The following is a 24837-nucleotide window of genomic DNA, read 5'->3' as shown; positions in this document are numbered from 1 at the left end:
ATTTACTGAGGCCGGGTGCAGTGGCTCACACCTGTATCCTGGCACTCTGGGAGGCTGAGGTGGGTGGATAGCTTGAGCTCACAAGTTCAAGATCAGCCTGAACAAGGGCAAGACCCCATCTCTACTAAAATAGAAAAACTGAGGCAAGAGGATCACTTGAGCACAGGAGTTGGAGCTTGCTGTGAGCTATAACACCATGCATGTGTTATAACACCAGGGCGACATCTTGAGACTCTGTCTCAAACAATACATATATCTATTTACTGACCAGCAACCTTGGTAGAGTATCAGTGATGCAGGGATAGCAGCAGGTGGGGATGGGAAGGCAGCAGGTTCTTGTTCAGGACACATGCCTAGTACGTATGTCTAAAAAGCCAAGTGGAATTCTACTTCAGTGCACTGAATGCTGCTTATGAAGTAGAGAGCAATGAAGACAGAGTCCCTGACCCCATAAAGGTTCTCACAGAAGACAGATTTTAAATGACGGACCCAACTAAAACACATAACAATAAGTTGTATCATACTTTCTGAAAGAAAAGTGCAGGGTGCTAAAGGGTATATGTCGAAGGGGGAGGGAGTATCATGGGAAGTCATGAGAACTGAAGGAAACAGATAGAAGTTACCTAGGCAGAGTCAGGAGGAAGCATTCCAGATGAGGCAAACAAGTACACAGGCCCCAAGGCAGGAAAGAAGTCCACAGAGCTGAAAGAAGGCCAGGGGGTCCCTTAGATAAGGAGTGGAGTGAGGCCAGGTGGAGGGCAGAAAAGGAGATAAGAGAGCTAGCAGACACACATCCTGTCACTATCATACCAAGTGGAAGGGCTCACAGTTCTTGGGTCCCCTCCATGTCTCCTGCCCATCACACTTTCTAGTGCATACTGATCTCAGGAAACTGAAATTCTTTTAGCAAATCAAGATAAGAAGAAGCATTTAAGCTGCTTACTTCTAAAAGACAGCAGCTTAAAAATATCTCTCTCCCTGCAGTGGATATTTCTTCAGAGGGTAGCGTGGCTTGTCAAGCATATAATTTGCTTCAGCAGTTGAATCTTTCTGTAACAAAACAAATCCAGCAATTACATCATCCATAATGTAGAAGTCAGTAATACTCGATGTGTGGTTTTGCCTCTAAGAGGTCCGTGCATCCCATTTTGCTGTACATGGAGTTCGCTTATGTACGTACATGCAATATAGATATTTTCTTTCTTTCCTTTCTTCTTCTTTTTTCTAAGAAATTCCTTACTTGAAAAGATTTGGAATTAAAGCAAACCCAAGGTCTTTGCAGAAAGGAAATAAAGTACTCCCCATGGTTAGGATAATCAATATTCATTTATAAGTGTCATTCTATAAATATACCATATGTCAGTATGTAATATGTCAAGATGTAGGCCAGGCATGCTAGCTCACACTTGTAACACAGCATTTTGGGAGACTGAGGTGAAAGGATAGCTTGAGGCCAGGAGTTCAAGACCAGCCCAGGGAACATAGTGAGACTCTATTACCATAAAAAATTTAAAAGTTAGCCAGGTGTGCCACTAAGGGGGCTCATGTCTATAATCACTCTAGGAGGCCGAGGCAGGAGGAGTGCTCTGGTCAGGAATTTGAGATAAGCCCGAGCAAGAGCAAGACGCTATCTCTTTAAAAAATAGAAAAAATTGGGCATCATGGCACATGCCTAAAGGCCCCGCTACTGGGAAGGCTGGCATGGGAGGATCATTTTATCCCAGGAGTTCAAGGTTGCAGTGAGAGACAACTGCACCTTGCACTCCAGCTTGGGCAGCAGAGCAAGATGTCAGTCTTAAAAAAAATAAATTAATTAATTAAATTAATAAGTCAGTCAAGATGACTAGTTCAACTAAATGACATGGCTACATTCAGCCACCGGGGGCGCTCTTAACCTTTTATTTGAAATCTGAACTGATGAAAGGTCTCTTAGCTATATACCTGCAGCAGACACAAAGTACCAAGTATGTCTACTAGTGGATCAGAAACACTGCCCACATCTTCAGAAAAGCCAAACATATAAAGCCATCTTATAAAATTTTAGAAAAACTTTCTTCCATGCTATGGCTTTACACAGCTCACACAAACTCTATTCTTCCCTGGATTGGGATTCATATGCCTAGGGAAAAGAATGAGCTTAAGGCCAGTTAAACTGTCTTCTTGTCCTTTGAAAGGACCTCCACTTGATGAATGTTGTGCCCCAAATTAACTGCTGCTCATCATCTCGGACCTAAGCTCTACTGTCCCTTCCTTGGGGAGCCTGCCCTGCCTGACTCCCAACCAAGTCGAATTCCCTCCGCCATACACTCTTCGGACACCAGGTACTCTCCTCAGTAAGCATTACAATTTTGCATTTATTTCTGTGGTTACTTGATTAAGGTCTATCTCCCTTACTGGACTATAAGTCCCAGTTCCCATATTGTTTTGCCAGCAGAGATTTAGTGTTCCCAGAAACCCTGACCTTGTTGTACTGCTGAGCTCTGTGGGATGTCAGAAGATTGCATACCCGCTCATGGATCTTCTTCCATGTGGACTGAGAAATAGGATGGAACCTGTGTAACAGATTAAACGGGGTAGAACCCTTACAGAAAGTATGTAACAGTCTCGATTGGTATTTAAAACTTAATGATAAGAAAAAACAGCAACATGCAAAATGATATACATAGTGTGAGTTCAATGCCTTTATTAAATCTACATATAGGAAAAGGCCTGGCAAATAAAAACAACCAAGATGTTAAGAATGGTTTGTGTTTAGGTGTGGCTGTGAGTGATTCTTTCCTCCTTTATACCTTCCTGGGGTCTTAAGATATTTCTCTCATGAGTAAACCTTACTTTAACATTTAAACATTTGATCCAATAGTTTTCATATAAAATTTAAACCCAGTTGTTTGCTATAATTTATTTTATATCTCACTTAATACAGGCTACCAAGACTCCAAATTTAACCACAGATCTGAAAGTCTCTTTTGGTTCCTGAAACATGGGGCATTGTCTCTTCCATGGCCATCTGCCATAGCTCCTCTCCTCCTTCCAACCCCCATCCCTCCTCTTATTAACTCCTACCCACCCTTCAGAGCTTGGTCCAATGCTGACTTCTCAGGAGAGTTCTTTCCAAGCCCCTCTTGTGTAGACAGCCTTCCCCTTGAAGAATAAAACACACTTGAAGTTTCATTCACCTATGCCTCATTCATACCCTTTCTGCTAGTGGACATTCTGTCAGTCTTTGGTTAATGTCTACTTTATTCCTAGACTAAAACTGGGACTGAAGGGCCGTGCCTGTGGCTCAAAAGGGTAGGAGACTGGCCCCATATGACGGAGGTGGCAGGTTCAAACCCAGCCCCAGGCAAAAAAAAAACAACAAAAACTGGGACTGAAACTCTTTGATTAATAGCTCATCCCAGGACCTAGTAGGTATTGAATATCATAGTAAGTATTTAATAAATATTTCTTCAACAATTTAATTCATTCATTCACTCATTTATTCATTCATGTTTGGGAGGGAGATGGACACCAAATGCTAAAGTCTGAGGTACAACCAAGCTAAAAGTATCTATCAGGAAAGATTTTTAAAATGCCATGGGGAAAAAAGCTAACAGTGTATATAGTAATTCGATAATGGAGAGAGGCACCGATACTGTTTTCTAAAAACAACTAAAGAATTTTAGCCATTGGGATGAAATCATTGTCTTCAGTTCACGTATATGAACACTGGAAATGAGAGGAAGGTGTGAAAATCCAGTTGCTTCTGTGCCCCTCTGCTTGGTTCCAGACCGAGTCTGGGCCCCTCATTGCAGCTCTCTGTGGCAGGTCTGCCCGCTCATTTCCAGGGAGACAAGAAGAAGAGTGTGAATGGGCCTATACAGATCCATTACCAACCTGGGAAGACACCTCGAGCAAAGGAAAGCACTGCCTGAAGCACTCTGAATGTTCAAGAAAAGTCCATGTACATCATTTCTATGCTTCCTGAAGAATTTTTAAGAGAAAGGAATAGAAATATTTTGAAGCTATAAATAAAGCTAGCATTTACAAATAGCCACGAGCTGGACATTGTAAATGCTTTTTCACGGGTCTTGCATAACTAGTGCTGAAATGATTCCAACACTTGTTACCCTTGCTGCTATGTCAATCTGTCCTGCATTTGAAGGTCTCTGAGGACGGGGGGTCAACAGACAGAAGCAGTGCTGCACCTGTGTTACAGCTTTCTCTGCCGGACCATCTTCCCCTCACACAGTGGGAAAAGGACACATACGTGTTGAAGGGCTGTGACGCCGCCCAGATGCTGGACATAGGGAACAGGCTTGCGAGGGTTCCTTCCTCCTTTGGGACTGCTATTTTTCACCCTGATAGTTAAAGAGATTTCCACTTCTTCCAATACAATCTTGGGCTGAAAAACTTGTTTCCAAAATTTGTCTCCCAACTCATCCCCTTACTGACTTCAGCATTAAGCATTAAGCAAGGAGAAACTCAAGAGGTGTTATTCATGTACCCTCCTGGTACGGGCACAGAGACTGGTCCTGATGGTGCTGAAGTGAAAAGAACAAGTGAGTGAGGTAGCCTTCAGTTCTCTGGAGCGCCTTTGTGATCACTCAAGTCAATGGGGGAATGGATTCTTCCCTGAGGATATGAAGTATATATCCTGCATTCAAAGCTGTCTTAAGCTTAGGGGCCACTTCTCTGGAATTAAGGTGAGTGACTAGCTTGGTTTACTTGGAACGTGAGTGTTTCCCAGGATGCAGGATTTTGAGGACTAAAACAAGGGCATCCAGAAAGTGGATGGCCTTTCTGGGGCTGTGCTACTCTGTGTCACTGTAGCATCCTTTTTACAGACTCATAGTTCAACTGGATCCAATTGTGTAAAAAATCACAACGTTTTTTACAGACTCATAGTTCAGTTGGGTCCAAAGTTATCAGTTCAGGGTGACCCTGGGCATATGGAATTTGCTGTCTCATCAGAGATGGCTAAAACTCTGTTCTGCAGTCAGACTCCTCTACCTAAAGTCACTTGTGCCAACTCCTGTGACTAAGTCGCAAAGCTCCCCACTCCTTTCCAAGCAAAGCCCAAACTCTTTAGCTTGGCTGGCTTCCACATCTCTCTCAAACCCTTGGGCCCTGGCACCCACTATTCTCCCAAACTCATCTGACTGCTGGAGCCCTGCAGTGCCCTGCCTCCCACTTCCCACCCTAAATACCTATGACTCTGTCATGAACCAATCCCCTCCCCTCAGGGCCATGTGAAAAGGGCATCTCTACAAAACATTCCAGAAGTACCATCCTCCTTCTTTATGCTCCAGTAGCATTGGGTCTGCACTGTTCACAAAGTACTGCCTTATAGAAAGTTCTACATGTACTTTTTCTTTTCAACATTATCCGGTAGGTTGCAAGTTTTTATAGGTCAGGAAAAATGTCTTCAGTGTTAGCCTTTTCATGATGAGTATCAATCCTGTTTCTGACGCATTCTTATAACTAGACCAACTATTAATCCTGTTTCTGACACACTCTTATAACTACAAATATTCTGTATTTCTCACACCCACAAACACACACACACTTGATTCCATTCTCAATTGATTTCCACTCAGTAAACATGAGACAATTCTGATGTTGGCCAGAGTTGAGAAGCCCTAGACTGTTGCCTAAAGGTGCTCAGGAAAGGCTGGCTGACTGAATGCATTATCATCCTACAAACTTATTGAAAGAGAAACGAAGCCTTCCCAGATCTCCATCCTGATAGAAATAATCTCTTACTGCTCTCTTTTTCCTCTACATTGGGATTGCATATCTACTAAGTACATAGCACAACCTATCGCATATTTACTGACACGGAAGTAGGCCTGCCTTCCCATCTAGTGTGTGAGCCACTGGAAAGCACAGACATGCTGTGATCATGTACATTGCACATGATACTTGCCAATAACTGTACACTCAACTCAGTCTCTCAGAAAAGCTTGCTGCATTGATTGTAAGGAGTTTAGGACATGTTTATGAACAAAGCACATGGACAGAATCCATTGGCCTTCCCCACTTTTGGCATCAGAGCAGCACTTTGTGGCTGTTAGAGGATGGATCTTTGATCATCACACTTATTTCAAAGGTGAGGAAACTGAGGTATGAGAGATCAAGTATTACTGTGAGATCACATAGCACTTAGGGACAGATAAATACTAGAGCCCATGTCGCCTGACCACCATGGGCTGATTTTAAACTCTCTTTAAAACCAGTTCTCTGTAAGTCTTGAATCCAAAGTAACTTCCCCTTTTGTGAGTCCCTTTGTAAGCACTCGTTTTATTTGGCACAGAAATGTCTTATTCTCACCACAAATAACAGAGACAAAATAGCAGGTTGGTATACACTTCATTCAAATTGTCCTAAATCTGGTATATTATTATCAGTGCAACTTCACACAATTGTCCTAGTTTGCCTGAGACTCAGCCCACAATGTAGGACTTTCAGGGTTAAAACCGGCAAAACTCAGGTAAACTAGATGGTTACTAATTAGAGAGTACAAGCAAATAAAGTTTTCTGCTCTCACTCTCTGGCCCTGCCTCCAGACACGTGCAAATGTATATTTATTATTTGTCACGATAATGTAAACAAGTCAAGAAATTAAGTCTAGAAAAAGACACAAAGAAAAGAAACCTATATGTTAACGACATTTACCTTTGGGGGGGGCGGGTAAGACCATAGGTGATTTTTTCCACCCCTTTTTGTAATTTCCAGACTTTCTATAGTGAAAACTTTTATATCAGTGAAATCAAAAGCTTTGGTTTTTAAATTTATGACACAAAAAAATGGGTAGATAAACAGTATCCATGCCAAAGTTGTCTATCTCATTTATAACAAGCATCCTGAGATGCTTTCCAAAGGCAAGAGAAAAGCCTTAAACTCCTTGAGTCCAGGAGTTTTAGGCTGCAATGAGTCATGATGATGCCCCCATACCCAGCGAGACCTTGTCACAAAAACAAACAAACCCACACACAAAAATTATGCCACCAGCTAAATATTCCTAAGAAAGCAAACTGATGAAATAAATAACCAGGCTTTACTTCTGCCGGGCCACAGTGCACCCTTCAAGCAAAGAACTGGGTACTTGTTACTGACCTTTCTTGGAGAAGCAGCTGATCTGTAGGGCTGGGAGATCTGGAATGCCGGGAGGTGGCAAATGAAGTTTCCCGGTGGAAACTGGTATCCCCTTGGTTACTGGATGAGAGCATTCCAGACTTACTTGAATCTAAAGGTGATGGTGATGGATTCCTTAAAACAATCCGTTCATCTGGCTCTCTGATAACCTGGGTGACAAGGCATATTATTCTTTAGCTGTAGTTTTGTGATTTATTTACTGAGTTTAGAGCTAGGGGTGGGGGAACAAACAAGAGAACTAGGGGTAAAATGATAAGACTGTCAACTCCAGAGACCCCCTGCAAATACAAGAGGGGCGGAGTAGGGAAGACCAGTGACAAAATGCTCAGGAGTCAAGGTCAGGAAAAATGACCAGAAGTCCATACGTTTGGCATATATTAATAGGCCAAAGTAAACTCATGCCCTGACCTTTGATTTCTAAGAACTAGGAATTATTTGGTCTAGGAAAAATAGAATTTTTAAACAAGAATCTTCAAATACTATGGCATAAGGAGCATAGTATACTCAATTTTCTTTGCAGACATGGAAGTTTGAGCTTCTCTTTGACAAACCAATTAAACTTCAAGAAAAGGGATTTACCACCTCTGTGTACAAAGGCATTTGATTAGAGAAATCACTATGGATAGTTATTGGGCCTAGATACACTCTCCTTGGTGATTACTCCTTCAAATTAAAAGAGCTTATATGAGGGACACAAACTACCCCCAAAACAAAGTGTACAGTGAAGCCTGGGTACCTCTTTACATAAACGCTAGTTACTCTATAGAAATTCCACATAAACAGCAATACCTAGAAATAGACTTTCCACCACTGATTGGAGAAAGCACAATAATTGACATAAGATAGCTGGAAATCATTTTACAAATTCTACTTCTAAAATTACCTTTACTTTAGCTCCAAGGCTGTCAAGAGAAGAAGCTAGAAGAAAGAATAGGTGTTTCAATGACTCATTATTACCAGTTAGCCCTAAAACTGCTGTTCATGCATTCCACAGCAGTACAAAAATTTTAGACAATGAATAAATTATTAAAGAACTTATATGCTCCCTTGTAAATTACACTATTAACTTTTAAGTCTCCCTTGAGTCACAACAACTCCTATCTGTGAGGTTTTTTGTCCTTTTGAGGTCAATGATGAAGTCATATTTTTAATAATAGCACATGTGAAAAGGGGAAGGGTAAAAGCAAGTCCAAAATGTGAATCAATAAGTTCAATAACCCTCAAGAAGCCTAAAAACTCATATTTGCCCAGGTGCCTAGAGCTTAAAGGAAAGCAACAGGGGTCTAAATTTATAAACTCTGCCTTTCTGCCACTCTCCTTGGTTTTCATAGAATTCTATTTATGCAGGATCTCTTGAGTACATTTGGCCAAAGTAGACATAAATATTAAATTGATACAACAAATGCATAAAAGCTTAGAAACATAATGGAACAAAAATGGAAATCCTTATGATTATCCTAGGGAATCATGGTAAGTAAATTGACCTAATGCCAGAGAATGGTAAGGAGGACTAGGAAATTAAGTAATAAATATACACAGAGAAAACATAGATTAGAGTGGGCTTTACCAAGCTGAAAAAAAAATGCTTTTGAAATGAGTCTTATAAGGCGATGCTAAGGCCATGATGGCTTCCCCCAGGACAACTGGAGTTTAAACAGTTACAAAGGACTTTTCTCCCACGACTTCAATACTAAGAAGAAACCTATATAAGCATATAAAAAGGCCTCTTTAAGCCTAGTCATTCTCATATCCTTTGGGCATACACATATGTGAGTGCCCTCTTGTTCCAGCTCAGTAGGCAGTCAGCAAAAACTAAAGCCCTTAGCAGTGAGAACCACAAACCTGCCCTGTGGCCTAGTAACCTCCTCGCTACCAGTTTTGAGCACTCCTATTCACAGAGACTTGTCTTCATTCCCTCACTTCTCAAAGTACAGTCTACAGACCAGCAGCATCGGTATCACCTGGAAGCTTGTTAGAAAAGGAGGATCGCAGATCCCACCCCAGTCTTACTGAATCAGAATCTGCAGTTTAACAAGATCCCCAGGTGATTCAAATGCACATTCAAATTTGAGAAAGCACTGCTGTATTCTACCTTAGGCCTGGATGAATGAGCTGACAGGTGACCTAAACCAAGGTCTGGCTTGAAAGCTATAGGGATTCCAGGATCTGAGCTCAGAGGTCTGAATGTCTTCTCTAAATGTAGGGATGCCAAAGACTTGATGTGTGACCTCTACACACACTGTAACCTCTTGGGAACCTTAGTTCTCCACCTGCCAGGATTAAGAAAAGACAAAGACCAAGACCAATATGATGTATGAGTCCCATCATAATAGAACCAATATTAAGCCCAACTTGTCCTCCCTGGAAAAGGACATTTGCTGCTGCTCAATTTCACCATAATGGGAAACAGAACTGCTGTTATAGGCTAGATTTTCAATTCAAAGAACTTAAATTAAATGTCAGAGGTGATGAAGCACTTTCTGCTTCAAACCTGATACTCTGTCCTTGGTCCACTACTATCAGACAGTCATCACAACCTAAGAACACTGACTTGAGTCACCATAAGAGATTTTGTAGCCCCTAAAAGTATAAACCTTAAAACCTAAAATAAGGAACTCTTACGTCAGGGACAGCACAAATCCTATTCTACCAGGAGACAAGAGTAGGCAATTGCCATCTCTTCTAGCTTAAGAATTTTGATGAAATTCAGAAATGATTGGCCTTCACTGCCATGACCTTCACTACTGTCATGATTCATGTATTTCAATTATTAAGGTAAAAGCCTCTAAGGGATTCCTTAACCCAGTGACTTTCAATGTGTGGCCCAGTGATCTTGCCAAAGGTCCCTAAGACCTTTCAGAAGATCTACAAGGTCAAAACCGTTTTCATAATAATACCAAGACATGATATGCCCTTTTCACTCTCATTCTCTAACAACTTTACAGAAGAGTTTTCTAAAAGTTACTATGACATGTCATGATGTCAGTCATTCTGGATGGCTAAACGTGTGCTAGTATATTCTTATATTTCAAAAATTTCTCACTTTTAATTTCTAACACACTAAATATTGATAAATATTACCCACATCAATGAAAGTTCCTTAGGGTCCTCAATTATATTAAAGAAGGCAAAAGAGTCCTGAAATCTAGAAGTTTGAGACCCCCCTGGTTTAACCTAACTGCTTTAGAGTTGGCTCCATTCCTCACTGACATGGAATTTTGTCAAGCCAATATTATGTCTTCTGATCATCATCAATCCTGTTCTTTCCCATCCAGAAAAATGGAAAGTCTTGTTAGCTATTAATGGTGCCTTTGCAAGGAGATCACACCAGGATAAGTTGCTCTCTGCTTTTCCAGCCCAGCCAAGGACCAACAACCAAAAACCACCACAACACGTTGGTTAGCAGTACTGCTCAGAACAGCCTCCTCCAACAACTAAGGGAAATAGCAAATGGACCACTTCTCAGCTGGCCCTGCCTCATGAGAACACCTCTCTGGAAATTCCACAGCCAGAGAGTGCTTGAAAATTCAGCCCACAGTTTCCAAAGTAACTTTTGATTACTCAGAAAGAAAGATGATAAATAGGATATATTTGTTCCCATAGGGAAATGGACAAGAGTTAACAAGAAACTCAAGTACCTCTTCTCAATGAAAACGGGAAGCTTGAAAACTTAGATTTTCTTCTAGACTTCCACAGATAAGACTCTTTAATGTTCTCACCAAAGGGCTTTGCACTGTCCACCTGAAAGTAAAGGAAAGAAATAAGACTGAAATCCACCATCACTTGTACTACCCTCCCTCTTGGTGGGGCACCCAAGGTCACAAGGACACTTGTGGCCTTCCAGATCCCTGAGTGCAGCCCTAGACCAAATCCAAAGTCAGATTCAATCGAACGGTTGCAGAAGACAATTCAAAGATGCAGAAGGCCACGTGCAGCCCCAAAACCACAGGCTCCCCACCCCGGGAGGCTCAAGCACAGAGAGCAAGTGTAGCTTTATTCCACAATCTTTACAAACAGGACAGAGTTTCAAATTTCTTAAAGCAGTGATCTCTAGGTGGGACTATCCTGATAGCAGGGATTGTCACAAGGTGAAATTTCAGTCTTTCATATTCTCTTTTGATATGACTATCTATGTTCTTGAAAAAAGAATAATGGTAACTATGTTATTTTATCTAAGGTGACTGACCTTACTTTCCAAAGAAAAATTGGGTAACATGATCTGCAAACAGGTCAAAGTATTTGAATTAGGGAGTTTTCCAGAATATCTACAACACAGAGTTCCTGAATTTTTTTACCTTGTTTATTTCTGTTTTTTTTTTTTATTTCAATAAGGCAGGTTACAACATTACTTTTCATTCTACTTCAAGAACTATAGTGACTTGAATTTACAGTCTTTACAATATCAGGCCCCCTAAATTTTAATGCTTCTATTTAAGGAAACATCACATACCATTGAGAAATCTGGCTAAATAAATGAACTAATATGTAAAATCACTTACAAAAAGGCTTGGCTTTCCTCTCCATAGTCTAGTCAAAAAAAACCAAAGCCTTTGCATATAGTAAAAGCCATATACAAATGTGTTCAGTAAAATAAGTATCAAGAATTTTTAATTCCTTAAGAAATCTGCCAAGATTCTAAGGTTATTTAAATTAATAATGCAAGGACAAAAAATTATATTTAATAAAATAAATCACAGTTTTTTTAATAAAATGAAATAAACTGATTTCAATAATATTTTTATGAAGCCATGTTTAAAGATTGGGGGGTGGGGGGAAAATCTGTCTTTTCCAGATATCTTTACCCAAGCTACAAAGAAAACAACAGTTGTTCTATAATTTTGTATCTGCAGATAGATAGTATCTATAGATAGCTATTCTGTAGTTTCTAACCAACAGCTCTGTTCTACCTATAAACCAACTCTTCATATACAGTCTTCCTAACAACACCTTGACTTTGAGGTTTACTGTACTCCATCACCTGTGTCTAATATACAAATATCACTATTAATAACTTCAAGTCAAAATATCAACTTACTGATACTATCAATAGTTAAATGTTTGGAAGAATAAATCATCAATTACAACATGAAAGGGTATTGATACAGAGTATGAAATAATACAAAAAATGCTTGTATGTAATGTTAACCAGAATATACAGGAAAATCATGTAGGGAATATATAGGGAAATTAATCTGTATATGCAGTATAATTACAACTTTGTGGAAAAAAATAAAGCCTATATATGTGAAAAAGGAAGAGAAAATATATCAAATTAAACAATGATTTCATTATGCTAGTGAGCCAATAGGTAATTTTTTTCTTGAACTTGTCTATCTTTCATTACTTTCATAGTAGTGAACTAGTATGATTACATTTGTCCACAACTTCCTGAGGGCTAAATCTAAGATGACGTGAAAGGGTTAGAATATGGCACATCATTACTTCTTCCTACAAACACAGTTTGCCTCTTCTTCAAAGTATGACCACAAAGCACCAATCTCATTAAGAACACTCAAGTAGTTTTCTTTAAAGTGAAGAAGTTTCACTTTTGGATTGATACAGAGTACATGTTCACCCTTGTTATGTGTCTTCAACCCTTGTCACTTCACTGACTTTTCCAGATAATGGTGAGTTATAGATGTGTAGATGTCATACTATATTGATAATTTTCAAAATTAAAAATAGGGAATCCTAGCACTCCGGGAGACCGAGGTGGGAGAAGTGCTTGAGCTAAGGAGTTTGAGACCAGCCAGAGTGAGACCCTGCCTCTACTAAAAATAGAAAAATTGGCTGGCATGATGGCGGGTACCTGTAGTCCCAGCCACTCAGGAGCCTGAGGCAGAAGGATTGCTTGAGCCCAGGAGTTTGAGGTTGCTATGAGCCAGGCCAATGCCATAACACTCCAGCCTTAGCAACAGAGTAAGACTCTGTGTCTCAATAAATAAATAAATAAATAGGGATTGTTCACATTTACTGAGAAAGTTCTCTGTATGCAGATCTTTATAGGAGTTTCCTGACAATGACTCATGCAAATGCATATAATCTAATCACAGTTATTATCCAATTTGAATTCCCTCTTCATTTAATATAACCTATTCACTTTTATAGCCCAACCTTCCTTTATTCCACTCTTATCCATACCCTTATCATTCCAAAGTAGTCCAAAAAATAATTTTAGGCTCACATGTCTAACCACGAATGGAGGCTTGCTTCCTGTAGGGATTTTGAAACTATTGCCAAGGTTTGAGTGAGCTGGGGGCTCTTGGAAGAAATGTTTGGGGGAACATGGAGAGGATGCCCGGGAGTTCATGCTTTTAGGAAGTCTGTTGAGATTATTCTCCTTTGACTTCATCTTTATGTTATTTAAGGGTGATATTGGTCCACATGATGTAGATGAAGGCCTTCGTGACTCATCTGTTTCTTCCTAAAGCCAAAAAAGAAGGAATATTTAAAAATAAAAATAAAAAGATGAAAGAAAGGGTAAAAGTTCAGTCAAAACCTAACTGTATTTAATTGGACTTTTAAAAATGATGGTAGAAGACTGAACATCTCAGATGTATAAAATATAAACTTATGAAAGGACATTTCTCTACTTAGTTTTTTCTAGTTCAGCTAAACATCAATAGTATTTATACCTTGCTAGTATATGTCAACTAATGACAGTTGAAATCTATTTATATTAGGAGAAATTTAGAAAGTGCCAGACAATCCCTAGGCATAGATAGGTGATAGATTAAGAGATAGAGAATTTGTCATATACTTGGCTCCAGCAATTTCACTTCAAGAAATTTATAAAAAAGAAATAACTATGGCTATGTGTATAGCTACCACAATGTTTACAATAGTTGAAAAATTAGAAACTAACTGTATTGGAGAGTGAGCAATTGCCTGCCAGCTGCAAACCCACCTCAGCTATATGATACAGGGCCAGGGACTCTGCAAACCAGCTTTTTGCTTTTCTAGCTGGTCCATTAGGTTCTGCCACTAGAGGGCGCTATAAAGACTGTAAGGCTAGAGCAGATGAGACTGGCCACTTCTGCTTTAGCATTCTTTTTTTTTTTTTTTTTTAACATTAGCATCATCCCAACAACCACTCCTCACCTTGGAAGATTCAAATAATGCCAGCTTATAGCTTTTCCCTCCTAATGCCAAAACTAGCTTCACTGCACTCCTTCACACATATCAGCACGAGCCGGACAGAGCCGCCTGCTCAGAGATTTGAGTCTAGCCCCAGATAAAGATCAAGCTTCCTACACACCTCTGTAGTACCTACAGTGAGCAGCACAACCTCCTTAGAGGTCGAAGCCCCGCTCATCAGAGTTACACCTCTGAACACCTGAGGAAGCACCCTGGAAAGCAGCCCCTCTCCAAGGGCCCAGCCCCATTCTGTGTGGTCTCTTTGGCCTTCTATGTTCTTGATAACCCAGCCTGAGAGGTAGAAAATAACTGTCTTCTGCAGTTACTCTGTCACTTCAGTTTTCCCCTTCTGTCTTTTAGTCCTTCAACTCCTGTTTAGCTATATTTTTTTCTCCACATTAAATCTTTCTGTTAAAACAGCAAGTCTGGTTTGATTTCCTACTGTGTTTCCCTGAAAATAAGACCTACCCAAAAAATAAGCCCTAGCAGGATTTCTATGCATTTGTTAAATATAAGCTCTACCCCAATAATAAGACCTAGTGGTGGGCGTGGCTATACAGGGTATCTGCATAGCCATGCCCTGCATGTGGGCCCTGAGCAGTAAGGAAGACTGGAATACCTTTTATTTGCCACAGTTCCTTTCTCCAAGCCATTCGCACTTGTGCAGGTGTGCATGTGGTAACTATGGTTGCAGGCATCCTATTGTGTGAACGCCTAGGGGAAAGGAGTTCACGCATCACTAGCGCCAGACCTACCAACAAGATCAGCTTCCCTGTCAGGTTCCAGAAGAAGATGACTTAACTGTATTTGAATAAACGTACATTGTTGTATTATACTTAATAAAAGTAAGACATCCCCTGAAAATAAGCCCTGGTGTGTCTTCTTGAAAAAAAATAATATAAGACAGTGTCTTATTTTCGGGGAAATACGGTAACTGGACTCTGACTGGTATATCAATTAAGTGCTCAACAAAAGGAAAATGGCCAGATTCTAGTACTTCCATACAATTGGAATACTCTGAAGCCATGAAAAATTGGCTTCATACTACTTAAAGACATGAAACAATGTTCATGACATATTAAATGAAAAAAGGGTACAAAATCACATATAGTGCAGTATGATCCTAATGTTTTTAAGAAGTATACGTGTGTATGTACAGAATCTACTCAAAAAATTAGTCATACTTATCCCTAAATGGTAAGAATAACAGATGGTTTTTATTTTTATTTTGTTCTCTTTATTTTCTAATTTTCTAAAATAAAGTGATACTTTTGCTATAATAAAAAAAAATAAAAGTTATTTGTTTAAAAAGTCAATACTTAAGTGGTGCTCATAGCTCAGTGGGTAGGGCACTGGTCACATACACTGAGGTTCATGGGTTCGAACCTAGCCTGGGCCAGCAAAAACAACAATGACAACTGCAACAACAACAAAATAGCTGGGCATTGTGGGGGGCACCTGTAGTCCCAGTTACTTGGGAGGCTGAGGCAAGAGGATCACTTAAGCCTAAGAGTTTGAGGTTGCTGGGGGCTATGATGCCACGGCACTCTACCTAGGACAACAGCTTGAGGCTCTGTCTCAAAAATAATAATCATCATCATAATAATAACAATTGAAAAAAATTTTTAAAAGTTAACACTTAAAGGAAGATCTAAAACAGGATTAAAAGGAAAGAGTGTGGCTCATTCAATGGTAGTGAGATATCTCACATAATGGTTCGCCCTCAGTTACAGATTGAACTCCTTGTTCTACTCATTCTCCCTTATCACTACTGCACTTGACTAATGTTTAAAAAGAAAAAGGTAGAGAAAGAAAGTCTTAAAAGATCTCTACAAACATATCACAAATAAATTGAAGAGAATAGAGGAGAAAGAAGGAGAAACTAAAAGGCAGCTAATGCCTTTCTTAAAATGAATCACTGGTCTCCCATTATATGAGTTACTATGCCAAAAGAATGGATAGATTTGCACAGATTAGTGGCCTTTCTCAATCAGTCCCCCATAACCCACAGCCCACATTTTCAAGGTATTTTCTAAAACCACAGGTGAGATTTTGGATAAACCCTTCGGATGACCTTTCATATCTACCAAAGATGAACCACAAATACAACTCTGTTAGCCTCAGCAAAAGAAAGAAGGAAACACTATTGTTCCTAAGATCCATAAAAGTCACAAAACAGCAACAAGCACAAAAGCTAACTAGGCTACTTCTTATACATCAAATTTGTGATTTTAGCTTTTGAATCACTCTACTGTAGCAATATACTGTGCTGCCCAACATGTGCGCAAACGTACTCACACTAATGTGATGGGCTGAGGAAACAGACTTGCCAGGTTTTCTATTTGTTCAGTTGCATCTAAACTTGCTAAGTCTGGGCTAAAATTCTTTAAATTTGGAGAAAATTTCTGACATTTTTATCACTTACAAGAAATCTGTTTCTAGGCAGAAACGCACATTCTCTGATGGCTGTCCTTGTAGAAAACTCGATTTTGGGAGCAATGCCCTAAAAATAAAACAGCATAAAAGAAGCAAATAAAATTACTAGAAATAGTTCTTTGTCCATCTATCTCATCCTAACTTGAAATCATGCAAGAATCTACCTGCTCTTATGTGTAGTTGACATAATCCCTACACATTCTACTTGAGGCTGAGGCAAGAGGATTGCTTGAGATCAGGATTTCAAGACCATCCAGGGAAATACAGAAAAAGTTCATCTTGAAAAAAATTCACCAGACATAGTGGTACATGCCTATCATCCCAGCTACTTGGGAGGCTGAGATAGGAGGATCACCTGAGCCCAAGAGTTGAGGCTGCAAGTAAACTATGATGATGCCACTGCACTCCATCCTGGGTGACATAGCAAAAGCCCATATCTATTTAAAACACACACACACACACACACACATTATCTAAAATATAGATAATTTAGGTGGATTTGCACCACCTAAAGTCCTAGAAAGAATGCTGACCACATACTGCATGCTTACTCCATGTGCCGATAAGAAAGCTATACACTTACATAATATATGTTATATTAAGTACCAGACCCAGGTCTTATTTTATATATATTTACTTATCTAATCTAGCACAACCCTATAAAGTAGGGCTTAATAGTATCTCCACTTTGTAGATGACTAAATTAAGACACAGTCTAAGTATCTTGTCCATCTAGCAATAGCAGAGCTGGTACCTGTGATTCTGGATCCAGTGTCCACGCTGTTAGCTACTCTATTTAAAACACTGCATCATGGAATTAAATGAGATTACCTAGGGAGAGGAATAGATACAGGTTCTCATTCCTCACCTACCTGCTTTGAAAAACTTGCTTTATATTTTAATCAAATATTCATGTTTATTAGATCTAATTCCAAACTCAATTTGTTTTATTGATCAATACTTCTATCTTTAGCTCAGTACCAGATGATCTAAAATACAATGATTAATACACACTCACACACACACATACACACAGATCTTATCCTATTTAGTTCTTATAATCCTATGAGACAGGTATGATTATCATCACCATCCTGTTTTGTAGATGATAAAATTGAGAAATGAACAAAACCTGGAAACAGCCCAAATGTTCTTCATGGGTGAAAAAACTATCATACATCTATATAATGGAATCCACTCAGTAATAATAAACAACAAACCCCTGACACACATAACCACATGGATAGATCTCAATGGCATCACTCCTAGTGTGAGAAGCCAGTCTCAAAAGCTTATGATGTATGATTCCAAGACTATGGTTGGCTCACAGGAAGGGTGTGCCTGTAAAGGGGTAACACAAGAGATATTGGGGGGGCAACATAACTATTCTACATCTGATCACGGCAGTGGTTTCACAAATCTATACACATGTTATAATTCATAGACCTGTATACCAAAAAAACACTAATTTTATTGTATGGTAATTTTAAGACTACAATTTTTTTCTTAAGAAACTGAGGCTTAGCAATACATAAAGGAATTTTCCCAAGGAAGGTCACACAGCTTATAAATGGCACAACAAGGACAGGAACTGGATCCGAGTTCCACTGTCTCCTCTGAGCCTGACGCATCAGCTCTACTCTCCCACAGAGAACCACCCTTAGCCAAGTTATTCCTTGTCCCAAGGATGTCTTCCCTTTCTTCTTTCCCCTCCAAATCTTGGTCATTTCTCAAAGTTCGGCCTCACCCAAACTCCTCCAGGTAAGCTCATAGTTCCACAGATCTCTCCTTCCAGTCTCTGATATTTCATTTTCATGTTTATAACTTGTACTCAAAGTGCTTCCAAAAACGATTTGCACCACCTCAAGCCCTAGAAAGAATGTCGACCACATACTGCATGCTTACGCCATGTGCCAAGTGCCATTAGTGGCTTTCCTGGGTGGGCTCTCCCACTGTATCCTCATATACAGAAGGAACCGGCTTGGAGATGTCTGATAGATTGCCCAGTGTCACACAATTGGGCCAGGAGAGCCAAGAATTGAAACTAAGCCAGACCACAAAGCCCATTTCCTTTCCATTACCCCATGCTGCCTCTCCCCAGGCCTAATGGATCAACTGGTCAGCTTGTTTCCTTCATTCCTATGCACCCATCTTGTGTATGCAGCCAGTCCTTATAGGCACAACTAACATTGTTGTGTTTGGGGGTATTTTGTTTTGTTTGCCCCTAGAATGCACAATATTTCCACAAGAGTGCAGTGCCTAGACTCCCAACTCAAGAAAATGATTCTGAGGCTTATAAACATAGGGGCTCAGTTGTTATATAGAGCCAGACAATCCAGAGGGACTGTGATGAAGGACGTACAATAATACACTAGCACAGCCTCATCTACTGTTAACAAGATGACCCACGTGAAGAAGAGGGTAGAGAGAGTTCCAGGGTTCACAGTGCTACTGGTGGATACCACTGGCTTGCAAGACTCTCACATGTGTGCTAAGCCCCATGTCCCCCAAGGGGACACAGTACATACACAGTGGCCTGAGTCTAAATAAGTCATTTCTTGAGCCACAGTTTTCTCATTGCCTCATAGGGAGCCAATACTAACCCTCAGATGATAGCATAATAAATAATAACAGCCCACATTTATTGTGCCCTTATCTATACACCAGATATTGTTATAAACACTATACATATATTATCTCATTTAATGTTCATAATAATCCTATAAGGTATGTACTACTATAGTCCCATTTTACAGATGAGGAAACTAAGGTACATGGAGATTAAAGAATTTACCCAAAGTCACACAGCCATTAATGACAAAACAGATAGGACACAGACAATCTGATTCCCTAACTATCCACAGTATATGCAACTGCCTAATAGGTTTTCAAGTTCCTGACCTCTTTGCCTAAAGAAGAGGAGGGAGGTCTCCTACCAGTAGGGAGTCCATACCCCATAAGACATTCTTGTGTGCCTTAATGACCTCCACCCCTTGCAATGGCTTACAGACCATAAAGAGGAATGTGTTCTCCTTCTCATGCTGTTTTTAGCATAGCATTATTTAGTTCATAGAGATGAAATTTAAAGACGATATCTAATCTCCGTAGCAATGGGATGATAGTGATAATGGTTATGTCAGTAAAAGGACTTAACAGTGCAATTTTTCTAAAATTACTTCCCTAAAGAAAAATAATAAATTATCAACTAAAAATAATTTTCTTAAAGTCCTCTTTCTGCCTGCTTTACAAATTCAGTCTTAACCTGAGAACAGATACTATTTCTCCCCAAAAGAAAATTCTTGTCCAAAAAAGGAGGGAAAACAGAAAAAGACTGTTAAGGTATCGAGAGAAAGCTACAAAATATTAAGATACAAAGAAAAAGTTACATTTTAGTGGAGGAACTAAATCTAATTATTAATGAAGTAATAACTTAAGAGAAAATAAATGGTTTGCCTCCCCTGTACATGCAATTCATGGTCACTTCTTATAATATTAATGAAAAGAAATAGGATAGTGGGCTGAAATAAATGTGAGAAAATTAGCATCATACAGTAAGAGTGCAAACCCGCAGGGCAGCATGAGAATTCCTGTTCCATTACTTACCACCTCTGTGACACTGAGGACATTTCTGAAACCCCCTGCATCCCCATCCATAAAAGGAAGAAAAAACAGTAACCACTTCACAAGATGAAGGAGGACTGAAGATCATCCTTGTAATGAAACTCACATAGTGCCTGGGATACAGTGAGCACACAGGAAACATCAGCTATTATTACAACTATAGTGATTGTTTTATTTTTATTTATAGAACATTTGATCTCAACCTCCTGAGCTCAAGCGATCCTCCCACCGCAGCCTCCCAAAGTGCTAGGATTACATTATTTATAGAACATTTGACAGAAAAGCCCTTCTTTTTATAAATTGTTTAAAATCTAGTTCGATTAATTTAAAGAATCGATACTTTAATATATGGGGATGTTTCCACATATTTTTAAATCCCTTTATCTGATAAGTACCCACATTTATAAGTAAATATAAATACAACTTCCTACAGGTTCTTCATCCCACTTATGCCTATAAAGTTAAGCTGAGAGCACTTGAGAAAATATTAAAAAAGTATGCTGCTCCTTGCCTTTTTGTTTTTTGGAGTCAGAGTCTCAAGCTGTAGCCCTGGGTAGAATGCTGTTGCATCAGAGCTCACAGTAACTTCCAACTTATAGGCTCAAGCAATCCTCTTGCCTCAGTTTTTCTATTTTTTAGTAGCGATGAGGCCTCGCTTTTGCTCAAGCTGGTCTCAAACTCATGAGCTCAAGCAATCCACTCACCTCAGCCTCCCAGAATGCTAGTATTACAGGCAGGAGCCACTGTGCCCGTGTTCCTTGCCTTGATTCCTAGCTGGATACCAGCTTAGTGTTTGTATACAGCTTTTATTTACAGAGAATTCAGGCAAACCAAAATTAATATAGCATCCTCCACTCGATCCTCATCAGTTTTTATTACCTTTTAGCTTCTGAAGAGCAATATCCCAGTAACTCAAAATAATAAAACAAGCATCTCTCATGTACCATAGATACAAGTGATACACAAAAGAAACCTTAGAGAAACAAAATGGTTTCAGTGACATTCACCAAATCCTCACAGATAATGAAGGACTTAAGGTTACAGTCACCAGAAATTCTGGTTAGGACAACCTTGGTTGCTGTTTGAAATCTTAGAATTAGAAACTCTGTCCTTATAAGCATCACAGAAAACAGAGGTCCTGTGCATTATACATCCCGCACAGCACTCTCAAACAAAAGGGAGACAATAATATTTCATCACATAATAATAATTACAATACGTGAGGCAATGACTGCTTTGGTTTGGCTGTTTGGACCCCCCAAATATAATGTCAAAATCTGATCCCCGGGGATGGATTTGGGGCCTGGTGAGAAGGCTTTAGGTCATGAGGGCAGATCCCTCATGAATGGCTTAGAACTCTCCCTGCAATAATGAGTTCTTGCCTTATGTAATAGGTCACAGGAGAGTTGGTTGTTTGAAAAAGCCTGGTACTTCCTGCCCCCATCTCTTGCTCCTGCTCTCACCATGTAACACACCTGCTCTCCCTTTGCCTTTCACCTTGAATGGAAGCCCCATGAAACCCTTACCAGAGGCAGATGCTGATGCCATGCTTCTTGTACAGTCTGCAGAACTGTGAGCCAGATAAACCCCTTTTCTTTATAAACTACCCAGCGTTGGCTCGGCACCTGTGGCTCAAGCGGCTAAGGCACCAGCCACATACACCTGAGCTGGAAGGTTCAAATCCAGCCCAGGCCGCCAAACAACGACGGCTGCAACCAAAAAATAGCCGGGCATTGTGGCAGGTGCCTATAGTCCCAGCTACTTGGGAGGCAGAGGCAGAAGAATCACTTGAGCCCAGGAGTTGGAGGTTGCTGTGAGTTGTGATGCCACAGCACTCTACCCAGGGGGACAGCTTGAGGCTCTGTCTCAAAAAGAAAAAAAAAAAGAAAGAAAGAAAAGAAATAGAAATCATCAAAGATAACATCAGAATGAATGAATCTAGGTTCAGGCAACACCCTTCAAGTAGATTATCAACTGACTATCTGCTGTGTCATTTATGTTCCTTTGGTAACATCAATCCACGAACCTCTGTCAGTTCCCCCTCTGTTAAAGCGGGACTAATCCCTGCCTTGCCTAACTTGAGAATTGTGAGGAGGGAAATCATATGTAAAAAACTGCAAGCACAAAATTAATGAGAGATAACATTACTACCATTGCTTCTTTATTTAATCACAACGGCTATGACAAAACAAACAAGTCTTTCTGTTAATGCGCAGTAAGAGGAGGCTGAACAAACCTTTTTATAACTATTTGACTATGGGAATATGGTAATTATTTAGCCTGATTAGATAATGAGACTTCCCCCTATCAGATCAATAATAGAAATCAGCATACTTTGGTATTTTGAGTTGGGCAGCTAACCAGAACAAGGACACCAACCAAGACTAAGCGAGCTGCCCAAGATCAAACCCTGTCAGGAATATGTGGCCAGGACCCAAGGTCTCTCTCAACAGAGGCCAGGTGGGCACAGATCACTTACTGGAAAACCCATAGCCGTCTTCATGAGCACCTCCCTACACATCCTAGGGTGTGAACGTGTCAGCTTGGGCTCAGGGTAAAGAAAACCCCGTGTGTTTTCTTCATAATAGGCCAACTCTTCCCAGGCTGGAAAGAAAGGGAAAAAAGCATAAGTATGTACACCTCCAAGTTTAACAAAATAAAAGTTTAACAGGTGATGGCAGAGGTAACACTCAAATAAAAATAGACAGTTTTATCCCAGCACCTGTTATTCAAGGGGAGAATAAATGCTACTACTTTTTATCTTATGGATAATTTTTTTTAAGTAGGAAAATCATGGATAATTTTTTAAAGCCTTTCCAAGTTGTAACAGAGATAAAAAGACTAAAGGGCTGCTCCACAAAAAAGAATAAAGAAGAAAATAATCTATCTTTTCGTTATTTCCTTTAATAAATATTTAGTAAAGACAAACTTTAAGCCAGAACCTGGGGTAGAAGAGAAACAAGATACACAAAGGTTACAGCTCAGACTGAGTTCAATGTTTCTGTGACGCAGAGATGTGAATGGCCTAGGGAACAGGTACAGCTGCGGTGCTCAGCAGGTGTGGCACCAACCTCAGACACCAGGATATCTGTGGGGACATTTCATGGGCAGAAGCCTTAAGTCCCACAGTATCCTGCAGTGCTCAAGACACTTCTGCACATCCAACAATGTTCCCCATCCCCAGTGACTTTCTAATGTCTTATGACACATTCTTGAGGACTAAAAACCATTTTAGAATTATCAAAGCCTAGAACCTATGTTACACATGAATACAAAGTATTTTTGCAAGATTTTAAAAAACACTGAATTTTTCAGGAATGCAGGTACCATGTAAATCAGGGAACAATTATATTCCGTTTTGTTTAGATCTTTACCCAGACCTGTGTAGCATTTTGAAAATCATGTCACATATAAATACAGTAGTTCATTTTGTTTAACATTTGCATACAGACATACACATTTTATTATGTACATAAACCCCTTTCCTTCTGTTACTATTTTATATTATAGTTGATATACTGATATTTTGAAAGGATTTAGATAAGTTGATTATATTAACTATAAATAGTATTTTCAATATGGTAAAAGGGACGCTACCAAATACTCATTACCAAAAGATCTTGAGTCTGACAGGATTGACAACTACTGGAAGGATAGAGAAGCTGCCATATGGGCCATCCTCCACCACACAGCAGGTGCCACACAAGCTATTTATAGACAGCAGATCTTGCACAGAGCAACAACAAAAAAAATAACTATAGCCAATGAGGTAGATTTACTGTTTGGTGATGCCATTTTACCTGAGAAAAGTATTCTGATGAGGGTCAGAATTCTGATGTGGCTCACCCCTGTAATCCCAGCACTTGGGAGGCCAAGGCAGGTGGATTGCTTAAGCTCCTGAGTTCAAGAACACCCTGAGCAAGAGCAAGACCCCGTCGTCTCTTAAAGTAGCCAGGCATTGTGGCGAGCACCTGTAGTCCCAGCTACTTAGGAGGCTGAGGCAAGAGGATCACTTGAAACCAAGAGTTTGAGGTTGCTGTGAGCTAAGACACCACAGCACTCTACCAAGGGTGACCAAGTGAGACTCTGTATCAAAAAAAAGAATTTTGGGCTCAGCGCCTGTGGCTCAAGCAGCTAAGGCGCCAGCCACATACACCTAAGGTGGCGGGTTCGAATCCCCAGCCCGGGCCCACCAAACAACGATGGCTGCAACCAAAAAATGGCCAGGCGTTGTGGCGGGCACCTGTGGTCCCAGCTACTTGGGAGGCTGAGGCAGGAGACTCGCTTGAGCCCAGAAGTTGGAGGTTGCTGTGAGCGTGATGCCATGGCACTCTACCCAAGGGGATAGCTTGAGGCTCCATCTAAAAAAAAAAAAAAAGAATTTTGATGAGGCTATTTTTTTTTTTTTTTTTTTTTTTTTGGTGTATCAACTGCAGAAAATAATTGACAGGGCAGCACCTCTGACTCAAAAGGGTAGGACGCCAATCCCATATGCCAGAGGTGGTG

At 40.0% G+C, this 24837-nt stretch overlaps 1 protein-coding gene across 3 annotated transcripts in view; it reads right to left on the bottom strand.

Annotated features, from left to right (window-relative positions):
* Window positions 1–947: 947 nt before the first annotated feature.
* The window catches only part of SPATA6L (spermatogenesis associated 6 like), a 49202-nt gene continuing 25312 nt past the window's right edge, over window positions 948–24837 (bottom strand). The window contains exons 5-12 of one of the 3 annotated variants that reach the window (XM_023509121.1): window positions 22811–22935; window positions 16700–16777; window positions 13322–13561; window positions 10776–10878; window positions 8021–8055; window positions 7099–7286; window positions 2462–2552; window positions 948–1050 (exon numbers count right to left, since the gene is read on the bottom strand). In XM_023509121.1, coding sequence (XP_023364889.1) covers window positions 961–1050; window positions 2462–2552; window positions 7099–7286; window positions 8021–8055; window positions 10776–10878; window positions 13322–13561; window positions 16700–16777; window positions 22811–22935 — 950 coding nt within the window. In that variant the 3' untranslated portion in view covers window positions 948–960. The remainder of the gene's footprint in view (window positions 1051–2461; window positions 2553–7098; window positions 7287–8020; window positions 8056–10775; window positions 10879–13321; window positions 13562–16699; window positions 16778–22810; window positions 22936–24837) is intronic. The other 2 variants (XM_023509123.1, XM_012813178.1) reach the window with 2 other exon arrangements.

Source organism: Otolemur garnettii, unplaced genomic scaffold (genome assembly GCF_000181295.1).
Source record: "Otolemur garnettii isolate 467f Iridium unplaced genomic scaffold, OtoGar3 scaffold00006, whole genome shotgun sequence".
Classification (NCBI taxonomy): Eukaryota; Metazoa; Chordata; class Mammalia; order Primates; family Galagidae; genus Otolemur; species Otolemur garnettii.
The sequence above is the reverse complement of the archived record's forward strand: the minus strand, read 5'-3'. Positions and strand labels throughout refer to the sequence as shown.